The 12,936-nt window shown below is 39.7% G+C and overlaps 1 protein-coding gene across 1 annotated transcript in view; it reads left to right on the top strand.

Annotated features, from left to right (window-relative positions):
• Positions 1 to 12,936, top strand: part of LOC126215371 (translation initiation factor eIF-2B subunit alpha) — a 66,545-nt gene that overhangs the window by 22,201 nt on the left and 31,408 nt on the right. Inside the window, exon 5 of the mRNA XM_049942066.1 lies at positions 5,285 to 5,397. Within this exon, the coding sequence (XP_049798023.1) occupies positions 5,285 to 5,397 (113 nt within the window). The remainder of the gene's footprint in view (positions 1 to 5,284; positions 5,398 to 12,936) is intronic.

A 12,936-nucleotide genomic window follows, 5' to 3' on the forward strand; every position in this document is an offset into this window, starting at 1 on the left:
CACCTGCTACCTTCAGAATTTCAAAAAGAGTATTCCAGTCAACACTGTCAAAAGCTGTCTCTAAGTCTACAAATGCCATAAATGTAGATTTGCCTTTCCTGAACCTAACTTCCAAGATAAGTCTTAGGGTCAGTATTGCCTCCTGTGTTCCTACATTGCTCCAGAATCCAAACCGAGCTTTCCTGAGGTTAGCTTTTATCAGTTTTTCCATTCTTCTGTAAAAATTTAATGTTAGTATTTTGCAACTGTGACTTATTAAACGGATAGTTCAGTAATATTCACACCTGTCAGCACCTACTCTCTTTGGAATTGGAATTATTAAATTCTTCTTGAAGTCTGAGGTTATTTCGCCTGTCTCATGTATCTTGCACACCAGATGGAAGAGTTTTGTCATGGTTGACAGTCCCAAGGCTATCAGTAGGTCTGATAGAATGTCATCTGCTCCTGGGGGTCTTGTTTCCACAGGAGTCTTTTCAGTGCTATGTCAAATTCTTCTAGCAATATCACACGTCCCATCTCCTCTTCATCTTTTTCCATTTCTATAATATTTATTGGGGAATATATAGAGCCTGTGTACCTTATGATTTATGTTGTTTCTCTCTTACCTAACTAACAACAACATAAATGATTGTATTTTTCTCCTTCAATAGAGCTGACTTATACAGTTAAAATGTTATTTAATGAAAATTGCTTCATCAATTTATGTTCTTATTTATACACATTGTGGACATCAGCACTTTTCTGTTACTGTAAACTTACTGTCTGAGCTACACGAGAATGCCTCATGACCCATCCTCATAGCTTTACTTCTGCCAGTACCTCATCTCCTACCTTTTAAACTTCACATAAGTTCTCCTGTGTACCTTTTGGAACTAGCACTCCTGGAAGAAAGGGCATTGCAAACACATGGCCTAACCACAGCCAGGGGCATTGTTACCAGAATGAATTTTCACTTTGTGGTGGAGCATGCGCCATTTTGAAACTTTGTGGCAGGTTAAAGCTGTGAGGGTGGGTCTTGAGTCATGCTTGAATAGCTCGGATGGTAGAGCAAATGCCCATTACAGGCAAAGGTTGCAGGTTCGAGTCCCGGTCTGGAGCACAATTTTAATCAACCAGTAAGTTTCAAATCACTGCACACTCCAGAGTGAAAATACATTAGTAATCATATGATGTCTTTATAGCAACTATGGTTACAAAAGTTATTAAACCAATCAAGAAAACTACGCGTGTGTTTCTGCTAGAAAGAGCATATAAGTGGTTGTTGGCATAGAGTAATTATGAGCAAAGTTTAAGCTGATTGTAAATCGAGATCTGGAGCGTTACTTGCCTAGTAAGTGGATTAATGACAGGAAAGACCCATCATGGTTTAATAATGAGATTCGGAAAACACAGAGGAAGCAGATTCTGTTGCATTCTGAGTTCAAAAGAGAAAGCACAAATGATATCAAGCAAATATTAGTAGACATTGGCATGTCTGTGAAAAGATCTGTGCATGAAGCATACAATAACAGCCACCATCATATATTAGCAAAAGATTTGGCAGAAAACCTGAGAAAATTCTGGCCCTGTGTAAAATTGCTAAGTAGGTCTAAGGCTTCAGTCCAATCACTTGTTGACCAGTCTGATGTGGCAGCTGAAGATAGAAAACATACCATTGTTTGATCATCGAACAGACTCCCGTATGGTCGACATAGTAATAACCATCCCCGGCGTGGAGAAACAACTGAAAGAGGTGAAAAGAAATAAGTCACCAGGTCCAGATGGAATTCCATTTGGTTTTTCAAAGAGTACTCTACAGCATTGGCTCCTTACCTATTCTGAGCCGGCCAGTGTGGCCGAGCGGTTCTAGGCGCTCCAGTCTGGAACCGTGCGACCGCTACGGTCGCAGGTTCGAATCCTGCCTCGGGCTTGGATGTGTGTGATGTCCTTAGGTTAGTTAGGTTTAAGTAGTTCTAAGTTTCAGGGGACTGATGACTTCAGAAGTTAAGTCCCATAGTGCTCAGAGCCATTTTTTACCTATTCTGAATTTATTGCAAATCTCTCACCAAGTGCAAAGTCCTAAGTGACTGGAAAAAAGCACATGTGACTCCTGTATATAAGAACGACAAAAGAACAGACCTGCAAAATTACAGACCAATATTCCTAACATTGGTTTGCTGCAGGGTCCGTGAACACATCCTCAGATCGAATATAATAAATTTTCTTAAGACCAAGAATCTTATGTCCACGAATCAGCATGGTTTTAGAAAGCATCACTCTTGCAAAAGTCAACTTTCACTTATTTCACATGATATACTACAAACTATGGACGAGGGGCAACAGCCAGAGTCCATATTTTTTAATTTCTGGAAAGCATTTGGCAGGGTGCCCCATTGCAGTCAGAAGGTACAAGAACATGGAGTACCTTCATAGATATGTGACAGGTTCAAAGATTTCTTAAGTAACAGAAACCATTATGTTGTCCTCAACAGTTGTGGTGTGCAGTAAGGTTGTAACAACAACAACTGTACATATAATAATTTTTTTCTTCTGATTTTCGTTAAATTAGTGTAATCAATGTTCTGATTTCATTTCTTTTTCTTTTCATGCCATGATGTTAAAGGAACTGTAACCAATTTTCGATGTGAATATTAATGTTTATGTCAAATTGCAAGCAATATTATAACAAAATGGAAATGTAAGGAATGTTGAAACTGTTGTAAGATGTTAAAGTTGTATTTATGCGCCTGGTCCATACGTAGGCAATATATTAGGATATGTGGAATGCAAAACCTTTGGTGAATACCCTGTCTGTAGGAGAGCGGTAAAAGGTGGATGGCAGGCGAGCGCGGGAAAATGCACACGGGCGCGGTGCGGCATAACGGGCTCAGCAGTAGTAGTTGGAGTTGGGCATCGGTCTGAGAAACACGCTCTGGATCGAAGAGGCACTCCTGGAAAACGTTATTTCATTGAGCCTTGGATGTGCCGTTTCCGACGACTATACAGCATGGCTATATTCCATAGGCACTAAAGGGAAAAGTATTGCGACGCTAAGAAGAAGCAAAGTGCCGATACATCAAGAGCCATAGCTGTGATTGTATGTGTGCTTTGCGCCTCGCCATCTCGCCGCCCGCCAACCGCCGCGTCGACACGAACAGGTTGAAACTTTTAGTACTGTATTCGTGTGGACCAGTGTTACTTTTGTTCCTGACTGTTCAATAACAACTTAACTTTTACCAGAACTGTCCTATCATTTAATTATCCTCATCACTAACCTAGACAGGGTCCTTTCCACATGTTGTGCAATCCGAGTGTCCCGAAATGAAGATTTAAAGTTTATGTTAACAATACTTACCTGCAGACCTATCTATGTTAGAATGATGCTTAAAGAACTTTGTTGTTAATGAATATATAGGTCTGGCAAAGTTGGAAGATAATGTTGAAATTGGTTTAGTAATGAAGTTTAATTAATTTGAGACAAAAATAATGATAGTTAAATAAGCAAGAAATAAGACAAAAAGAGTAGTAACTCATGTATTGGAAATCTTGAGTGCTTAATGCTTTCAATAGTTAATAGTTTCAATACAGTGATCATAACAGTTTCAGGGTCCCCCCCCCTTTTTCTTTTCTATTCATTTAAATTCTGAAGTGTACTGAACTGATTTGACTAGCAAAGTTAAAGTCAATATAAAACCAAAATTTATTAGTGTTTTACCTTTTTCAAAATTGACATTGTATGTATGTTTGAAAGTACTATTTCTAGGGTAACCTATGCCCGATTTTAATCAGATCAGTAGACAGTACGAAGTTTGTAGTAAACATTATAGTGTATTGTTGTGTATTTTTTGCTTGTCCATATCAGTACAGAAAGTGAAATTATTAGTTCAGTAGATTTTCTGGTTCTAAAATTTACCACATTATGCAGTGCTATTACGTGTTGTTTTGTATGAACGTACTTCAACTTGTACTGGGAAGAAACTCGGTTAGTGCCTAATTAGGCTGGTGACCGTATTATTAACAATTTGGTAGCATCTGCTGTGTCGTTTCTTGTCCGTCCTAACGTGTAGTTGCACTTCAGACTTGCTTGACGCATCATTGTTGTTACTGAGTGGGTGAAAGTCTGATTTTGCCTCCATTCGGGTACACGCAGTCAATATCCACCCCAAAATCCTTTCTTATAAGGTGAAGCCCGTCAACTTACCATAGTACAGGCTTTAATAAGTATCGTGCGCAGTAGCGTAGTGTTACAAGGTGACAAAGTTAAGTGACAGTAGCAGGATACAATATGACTTAAACAAAATTTCCAGTTGGTGTGATGAATGGCAGCTAGCTCTGAATGTAGAAAAATGTAAGTTAATGTGGATTAGTAGGAAAAACAAATCCATAATGTTCAGATACAGTATTATTAGTGTCCTGCTTGACAGAGTCATATTGTTTAAATATGTGGGCGTAACATTGCAAAGCAGTACGAAATGGAATGTGCATGTAAGGATTGTTGTAGGAAAGGTGAATGGTCAGCTTCGATTTATTGGCAGAGTACAAGGAAAGTGTGGTTCATCTGTAGGAGGTGTATAGGACACTGGTGCGACCTATTCTTGAGTCCTTCTTATGTGTTTGGGATCCATACCAGGCACATTAAAGGAAAACACTGTAGCAATTGTGAGGTGAGCTGCTAGATTTGTTACTGGTAGATACGAACAACACGCGAGTATTATGGACATGTTTTGGGAACTCAAATGGGAATCCCTGCAGGGAAGATATTCTTTTCAAGGGACACTTTTGAGAAAATTCAGAGAACCAGAATTTGAAGCTGACTGCAGAACGATTCTATTGCCTTGAACATACATTGCACGTAAGGACCACGAAGATAAGATATGAGAAATTAGCGCTCGTACGGAGGCATGTAGATGTTCATGTTTCCCTCGCACTATTTGCGAGTGGAACAGGAAAGGAAATGACTAGTAGTGGTACAGGATACCCTCCGCCATGTGCCGTGCAGTGGGTTGTGGAGTATCTCTGTAGATGTAAATATAGATTCTGGAAGCTGTGTATTAAATTTTGAAATGTCCTCTGTTAGGTTTAAAACAAATGGAAAAATGGGATGAGAGTTTGGAAGTAGCACTGACATTTACAATTAAGCAATAAACAAGCAAGAGTCTCAAAACTCTCCAGCAGTCGTGCACTCGACCACACCTGTTGCATAGCCTTTTTCGACTTTTGTGGTGGTCCTTTGCAGTCGGAGGAGTTATGAGTACACTGCTACTAAATCGGAGTCCTCAGTCACTTTTACACAGTTTTGTTGCAGCGGGTATTGACCCATTCCCACTCGCGTGTCGTGCTGCAAGCGATGAAGGAAGCGGCCAAAGCAAACAAGCGCTTTGATGTCTATGTCACTGTGTCTTCACCAGATAATAGTGGGTAAGTGTCTCTTATTCTTGTTATTATTATTGTCAGTAGTAGTCATAGTAGTAGTGAATTCTCCCAATGAATGGAAGATGTTAACCCTGTGTTACTCGTGCGATAATTCCTGACATAGTCACTCATGCCAATGACAGGTGTCATTCACAACATGAACAGTGTATTTGGACAGTGGATGATTTATATGGATGATTTCAGGTGTGTTTTATTTACATCTAAATGTAATCCATTTAGTACACATCTACAGTAAGGTGTGCAGTATGTGAGAAATATTTTTAGCAATTGCTCATAAACAGCTCCACTCCATCTCCGTTAGCAGCCAACTTGTCAGTCTCTATGCAGACACCTCTATCAAGGATGCTATCAGACATCGGACATCTCAAGGGCAACCTGAATCGGTCTGCACTCGTGCATAAGAAACATGATTCAAGTCAGTTGCCGTTTGAGTTGTCCCAGAATTTCAATAAATTCTTTCTAGAACACCTCAGAGGTTCACACAGATATTAAAGACCAATGAAAGCTCTGATCTCTATAACACCAGTTTCTGCAACATCCCTTTCGCTAGAAAAGTTACCAAGTACTTTGTTGATATAAATATTAGTACCTGTTGCAATGATGTGTACTATTATATTTTCATCCAAGATTAGCTTCAGAATATCTAATTCTGTCTTTGTTATGCGAAATTCATTTTTGGATCCAAGAAAATGCATAATAATAATAATAATAATAATAACAATAACAATACAAGATCATGTTCTGATATCGGAAGGATATTTACTTCTCCTCTTTTTAGTTATTCCATCTTTTCCTCAAAGAAACATATCCTTTTAAATTACTTCATCTTGTGATTCAAATTCATCACTTTCTGTTCCTGAACCATAGCTGCTTTCAGGTACACAAACCTCTTTCCCCAAGTCATTAATATCACTCTCAGGATACTCACCTCTCAGCTCATGGAGCCATTCCAGTCATACATCAGGATCTCTGCTAAACCCTGCCCGATGTTTCTTTATCTTTGACATTTATTCCACAATGTTTAGTTTTCTTAGGTAAGTACTGTAGGTAAAAAGCAAATTAACTGTTATTAGTTTTGATATGTCTAAAATTATGCATACAAAAGTTAGATTGAATCTAGAAAAGCAACAGAGCTAGCATGGATGACCAGTGATATCCAAGTTACAATAATGTTTCAAAACAATTCAATATGTGTTACTGAAAGCTAGTAATGCCTGAAGCTGACGTATGGAGAGTTTATACCCAGAATGGGAAAATCATGTGGACGATCAGTGACCTCTGCGGGAAGGGTTAGGCAAATGACTCAATAAGCTTTTCTTTAGGTTTTTCTTGTTGTTCCAGTAGGCTTACATTCTTTCCAGGAGGGCTTGTTGACGTTATTCTTGTTGCCGTTATTCTGACCACTTTCGTTTGTACTGGTTTTGTTTTGGTTGCTCTGATGTAACTTCAGATTTGTCTTCTTTGTGTCTGAAGGTATCTGTTTCTAAAATGGTGGTTTGACTTATGTTTGCATTTTTGAGGTCTTCCGAATTTCATTCAGCCAAGATGTTAAGTTCTTAAGTGATCTTACATAGTCTGTTATACTTTTTGTCAGTCGCTTTTCTGCTAGTCGGTTAAGATGACCGACAACGTTCATTCGCCTTTTCTTAATATCAATGGTGATGTTTGAAGACTTTTCTATTGTTTTGAATCGATTGTAGCCCGTAAACATGTCGAGTATGTCTTGCTCCTAAAACTTTCGTAGTGATCTTTCTCTCTCCTTTCTTGAGTGTCAATGTTTTGCTTGCATAGAGGACTGTTGATTTTGATATTATTATTATTATTATTATTATTATTATTATTATTATTATTACTGTGTGTGAGGAATTTGTATCAGATTGGATTACTTTCAATTCAGTATCTAACTGATTGCTCCCAAAGAAGATATTTTCATACAGGGTATTCAGTCCTGTTTTGTGAATGAATTGTAAGCTTTTTGACAGGCAGAATGAATTGTATCGTTCTGATAGAAAGGGACACACAAGGACAAAGAAGTAACTTGTGATGTGCCTCAGGGAAATGTCATACTGTTGAGTTCTTCAAAGGCAGGTACCCAACAGTAGGGTAGCAGGAAGCGAATCTCTATAGAAAAGTGGCCTACTGCACTCTGCCATGTCACAGAACAATGTATCTTAAACAGAATAACTCTGGCAACACATGAGTAATAAGAAGAATCAGTTATTGGAATATTGTACACCAAAATAAACTTGGCATTTGCTTGCAGAGAGGACGTGCCACTGATGTAAAGTTCTGAACCTAAACTGATCTAATCCATTAAGTTATTACTAACTAATGTAGTTGAAGTTGAGTTTGGGCTGCAGTTTAGAGTGTAATAAGTTCAGTTTCTGAATAGATTATCCTTCTGGTGTCACCTTCACTAATGTTTGACACTCTGTACAAACTGTCAGACGGCTGGAACTGCTCGCACTGTAGGTAACTTGTAGCCGACTCTGAGACTGGAAGTGATAACAGTAGGAACTAATGAGAACTGGCAGTGTGTCGGCATGCGCTCACTTGTATCGAGCGCGTGCCATCTGAATGTCATCTTGTGAACTATTTGGTAGTAACAGACGTAACTGTTGGCTGATGGACGCCCTTCTTTGAATGTCTCGTGCAGAAATATAAAGTACTTTCTGATACGAGCACCACCTGGGAGGCGACTGACGATACTACAAGGGTGGTTTGATAAGTCTGTTAAAATAGCAAGGAAAAATGCTTTAACATAACCTCCTCGGAGTGATATACACTCGGTCCAGTTATCCTCCAGATTTTTGAATATCGTCGTAAAAATACTTGTCGACTTCAACTTTCAGTTCCTCATTCTGTGAAAAATTTCTTCCTAGCGAGGCAAAGTTTCAAGTTAGGGAACAGGAAGAAGTCACTTGGGGTTAAGACTGGTAGCTAGGGTGCGTGAGAAACCAATTCAGAGCCCACTTCGTGCACTTTCACCATTGTTATCACTAATGTGTGGGGTGGTGCATTATCCTGGTGAAAGAACAGTTTTTTGCTTGTCAACCTTGGTCTTTTTTCCAGACAACACGATTTTCAAACAGTCCAACAGTGAAGCATATTAGAGTCCATTTATGATTCTGCCTTTTTCCAAGTAATCTATGTCAGTTATTCTGTGTGAATCCCAAAAATAGCCATTACCTTGCCAGCTGACAAAATGGTCTTTGTCCCCTATGGTGCTCTTTCATCAGCTTTTGTCCATTGCTTTGCCTGGTGTGTAATGATGGATGCCTACAGTCTCAGCAATCTCACGAATTTTCATTTGGTCACCTCGGATTACTGTGTCATGGTTTTTGTCAGTGGTTTTCTTTGTGGTGATCTCATTTGCAACAGCTGGAGTGCACTTCTTCAGTCGTTGTCCAACTATGTTTAAATTTATTAATCCAAAAGTAAATGGTCTTCAGTGATGGTGCAAAATTAGGGTTAACTTCATCCGATTCTGTTTTGATTTGTACAACAGTCCTACCATTTAAATGAAAATGTTTATTAACAGCACGAAACTCACTTTTTTCAGTTTGGAATCACAGTCGACACACTGACCAGTTCAGATGGCCGTCAGCAGTGAATTGTACGCTGTGAATTGTTGAAACTCTTTATACGGTCCTTGGAATAACTGAGCTCACCAACTGTAAAGGAGCAACAAAAATGCTCCATTCTTTCATGGAAATTTACCAGACTTATTAAACCACCCTCGTATATGTGAGGGGCCACACTGTTATCGCCATCGGAAGGAAAATTCTGTCAAAACAAATTAAAATCGTCTAACGGAATTGCCTGCAGTGCATACCTTCAGGAAAAATGTAAGCCCTCTCTATACACCTACACATAAAACTACGCACACTGATCAAGCTTCTGGGTTGAAAAGGACGGGCAGCTTCCCCAGAAAGGTCCATGCCTTTGCTAATGTACTCTCTCACCTGGCACTGTAAAATCTGAAATAACAAATATTTGAAAAAAAGTACTTAAAATATTTTGCTAACGACTGCTTTGGAAATTCCTGCTGTTCCTCATTGTGTCCTGTAAATATTGCTCCCATGGTGACGGTGATTGTAGCCCACTGAGTAAATCTCAGACTATTAAGTGAGAGATCTGGGATTCAGGTCTGCAGTCAGTATGAGGATTTTTTTCTATCACATTTCACTTCTCTCATACATCTGCCAGTGATTTTTTAATCCCAGCAAGGAAAAATTTTAAAAAATAATAATTGTTTTTAAAACAATTAATGTAGAATAGTGAAATTTTGGGACATTTGTCTAGGTAACATATTTAAGTAATTAACATTGCAAGATCACAGATTAATGCAAGTGTGAGATAAGCCATTGCAAATGTGAAATGCTGGTACATTAATAACTGATGTAACCGCCAGAATGTTGAATGCAAGCATGCAAATGTGCATGCATTGTGTTGTATAGGTGCCAGATGTCAGTTTGTGGGATGGAGTTCCATGCCTGTTGCACTCGGTCGGTCAATACGGGGACAGTTAATGTTGCTTGTAGATAACGCTGGAGATGTCATCTGATACGTGCTCGATTGGAGACAGATCTGGTGTCAACATGTTGACACACTGTAAAGCATGTCGGGTTATAACAGCGGTATGTGGGCAAGCGTTATCCTGCTGGAAAACATCCCCTGCAATGCTCTTTGTGAATGGCAGAACAACAGATTGAATCACCAGATTCACGTACAAATTTGTGGGTGAGTGGGATAACCACGAGAGTGCTCGTGCTGTCATATGAAATCACATGCCAGATCACAACTCCAGGTGTAGGTCCAGTGTATCTAGCATGCAGACAGGTTGGATGTAGGCCTGCAGTTGATATCCTCCTGGCAGATGACCATCATTGCCACTGAGACAAAACCAGCTTTCATCAGGAAACACAACAGACCTGTACCCTGCCCTCCAGTGAGCTCTCACTGGACACCACTGAAGTGACAAATGGCAGTGGTTTGGGGTTGTTGGAATGCACGCTACAGGACATCTGGCTCAGAGATTTCCTCAACGTAATCAATTTGTAACAGTTTTTTGAGTCTGTGGTGCCGTCTGCTGCTCAAATTGCTGCTGCAGATGCCGTACAATGTGCCACAGCCGTACATTGAACATGATGGTCTTCCCTCTTGTTAGTGCCAAGTGGCTGCCTGGTCTTTTTGTGACTGTACAGTCACATCTCTCCCATGTGGGGTTGCTAATCTCCCATTGGGTGCCTCCTCAGGTGGCAGATAGGGAAATGTTCACCAGATATGGTGGGCGCCAAGGAAATAAAATACCCTGGGTGGATCAAAACTAGAAAACTGCTGTCTTGCAGCTGGGAATTGGGTCCCAAAAGACTAAGGAAAGAAAACCCTGAAAAACACTCCAGTAGAGGTTGAACATAGGTTTAACAGCACACTCTGTAAAAAACACCTGTTACGAAACTTCAATAAAGAAAAGCCGGATGGATAAAGGATGACAGACATGGCATGGATGGGCAACCAAACGATGGTGACAAGGAAAGTAAGAAAAAAAAAAAAAGAAAAATAATATAAAGCATAAACCAGGAGCTCTGAAAGCGATGCTTGACCAAATAGTGAACCTGAACCAGAGCATCATAGTATTATAAGAAGTAAGGTGGACCAGGAGTGGAATCCTAGAAAAGAAAGAAGCAAACATATTATATAGCTGTGGCGAAAGGAAACACGAGTTCGGGACAGGATTTGTGGTGCATCATCATCAACTAAAGCACTTAGTAAACTCAAGACTATCAACACTTAGGATAAAAGGGAAATTCTTGAATTACTCCATAATTAACAATTGAAGAATCAGAGAATGAGGAGGAAAAGCTTCCTACGAATCTCTGGAAAGGGCATATGATGATTGCCCAGGGCACGATATAAAAATACTAGCCAGAAACCTAAATGCTCAATGGAAAGAGAACAGATCTATAGACCAATAATCAGCATCTATAGTAAACATGCCGTAAGTAATGACAACAGACAAGGTTGATACTATTTGCAACATCTAGGCTCCATTGTTCTCAAAATAGGAAATACATAAGGGAAAATGGACAGCACCAAATGGAAAATACAGTAAATCAGATTGATCATGTACTAATTGATGTAAGGCACAAGTCAGACTAACTGGATGTAAGGAGTTGAACAGGTCCATATATAGGCGCAGATTGCTTCCTGGTTTGGGCACAGATGAGGGCAACAATATCTAATGCAGTGAATGGATCCTGGTCCAAGACACAGAAATATAACATCACTGCTTCAGAACCAGAGGAAGCAAGGGAACAATACCAGGAGAGAATAATTCAGGCCCTGGAAAACGCTGGAGAATGTAACAACATTGAAGATCAGTGGGAAAACATAAAAAAGGCAGTGCAGACAGCAGCAAGTGAGATACTTTAGAACATAATGGTTCAATACCGAATGTGAAACAGTAACACGTGAAATAAATGAAAAATACAGAAGGACATTCGAACCACATTGTACCAGGAGGATAATAGAAGAATATAAAGAAAAATGGAGAACTGAAGAAAGGACTCGTCAAAGGAAAAAGAGGGAGTGGGTGACGACAAATGTTGAAGAAATGGAACTTCTGAGAAGTGCGAATGAGGCAAAGTGATTTTATAGGGAGGTGAATAAGGCACTTTCAAGGGCACAACAAGCATAATAAAAGATGGGAATGATGAAATTATAAGTGAAGAGAAGGAGATACGTGAGAGGTGGCATCACTACTTTGATAAACTCCTTAACCTGAGACAAGTTGTACCAAGGAACCCAACAGAAAGAGGAAGAGGACCCAGATAACAATGTGGACCCACCTAACTTAGAAGAGGTGAGAACTGCAATGAGGAAATTAAAGAACAACAAGGCGGCAGGAACAGATGGCATTCCAGTAGAACTTTTCAAGCAAGGAGGCTCTGAATGGGCAATGAACATCCTGAAACTCGTTAAACTAATATGGGAAGAAGGGGAAATGCCTCAAACATAGAAAGAGGGCCATAATGAGATTTTCACTCTGCAGTGGAGTGTGCACTGATGTGAAACTTCCTGGCAGATTAAAACTGTGTGCCGGACCGAGACTCGAACTCGGGACCTTTGCCTTTCGCGGGCAAGTGCTCTGGTAGAGATGGAATGGGGTAACTATAGAGGGATCACACTGCTTAATCTGGACATAAATCCTAACATACTGTATGACCAATTCATTCCAAAAAATAATGAGGAAAACGGGGCCATATCAATGTGAATTTATCCCCAGTAAGTCAATTATCGACCAGATATTTACCCTAAGACAAATTCTGGAAAAAACAAAGGAATATAGGGTGGGAACATGTCATTTTTTATTGATTTTAAAGCAGGGTACAATAGTATAGACAGAGAGCAACCATATCAAGCTCTAGGTGTATTGGGTATTCCAGACAAACTGATGTGGGTAGTAAGAAATGCAAGGCTGTATCCAAACTGGAGGAATGTTGTCCAGTACTATGGAAATTA

Source organism: Schistocerca nitens, chromosome 12 (genome assembly GCF_023898315.1).
Source record: "Schistocerca nitens isolate TAMUIC-IGC-003100 chromosome 12, iqSchNite1.1, whole genome shotgun sequence".
NCBI lineage: Eukaryota > Metazoa > Arthropoda > Insecta > Orthoptera > Acrididae > Schistocerca > Schistocerca nitens.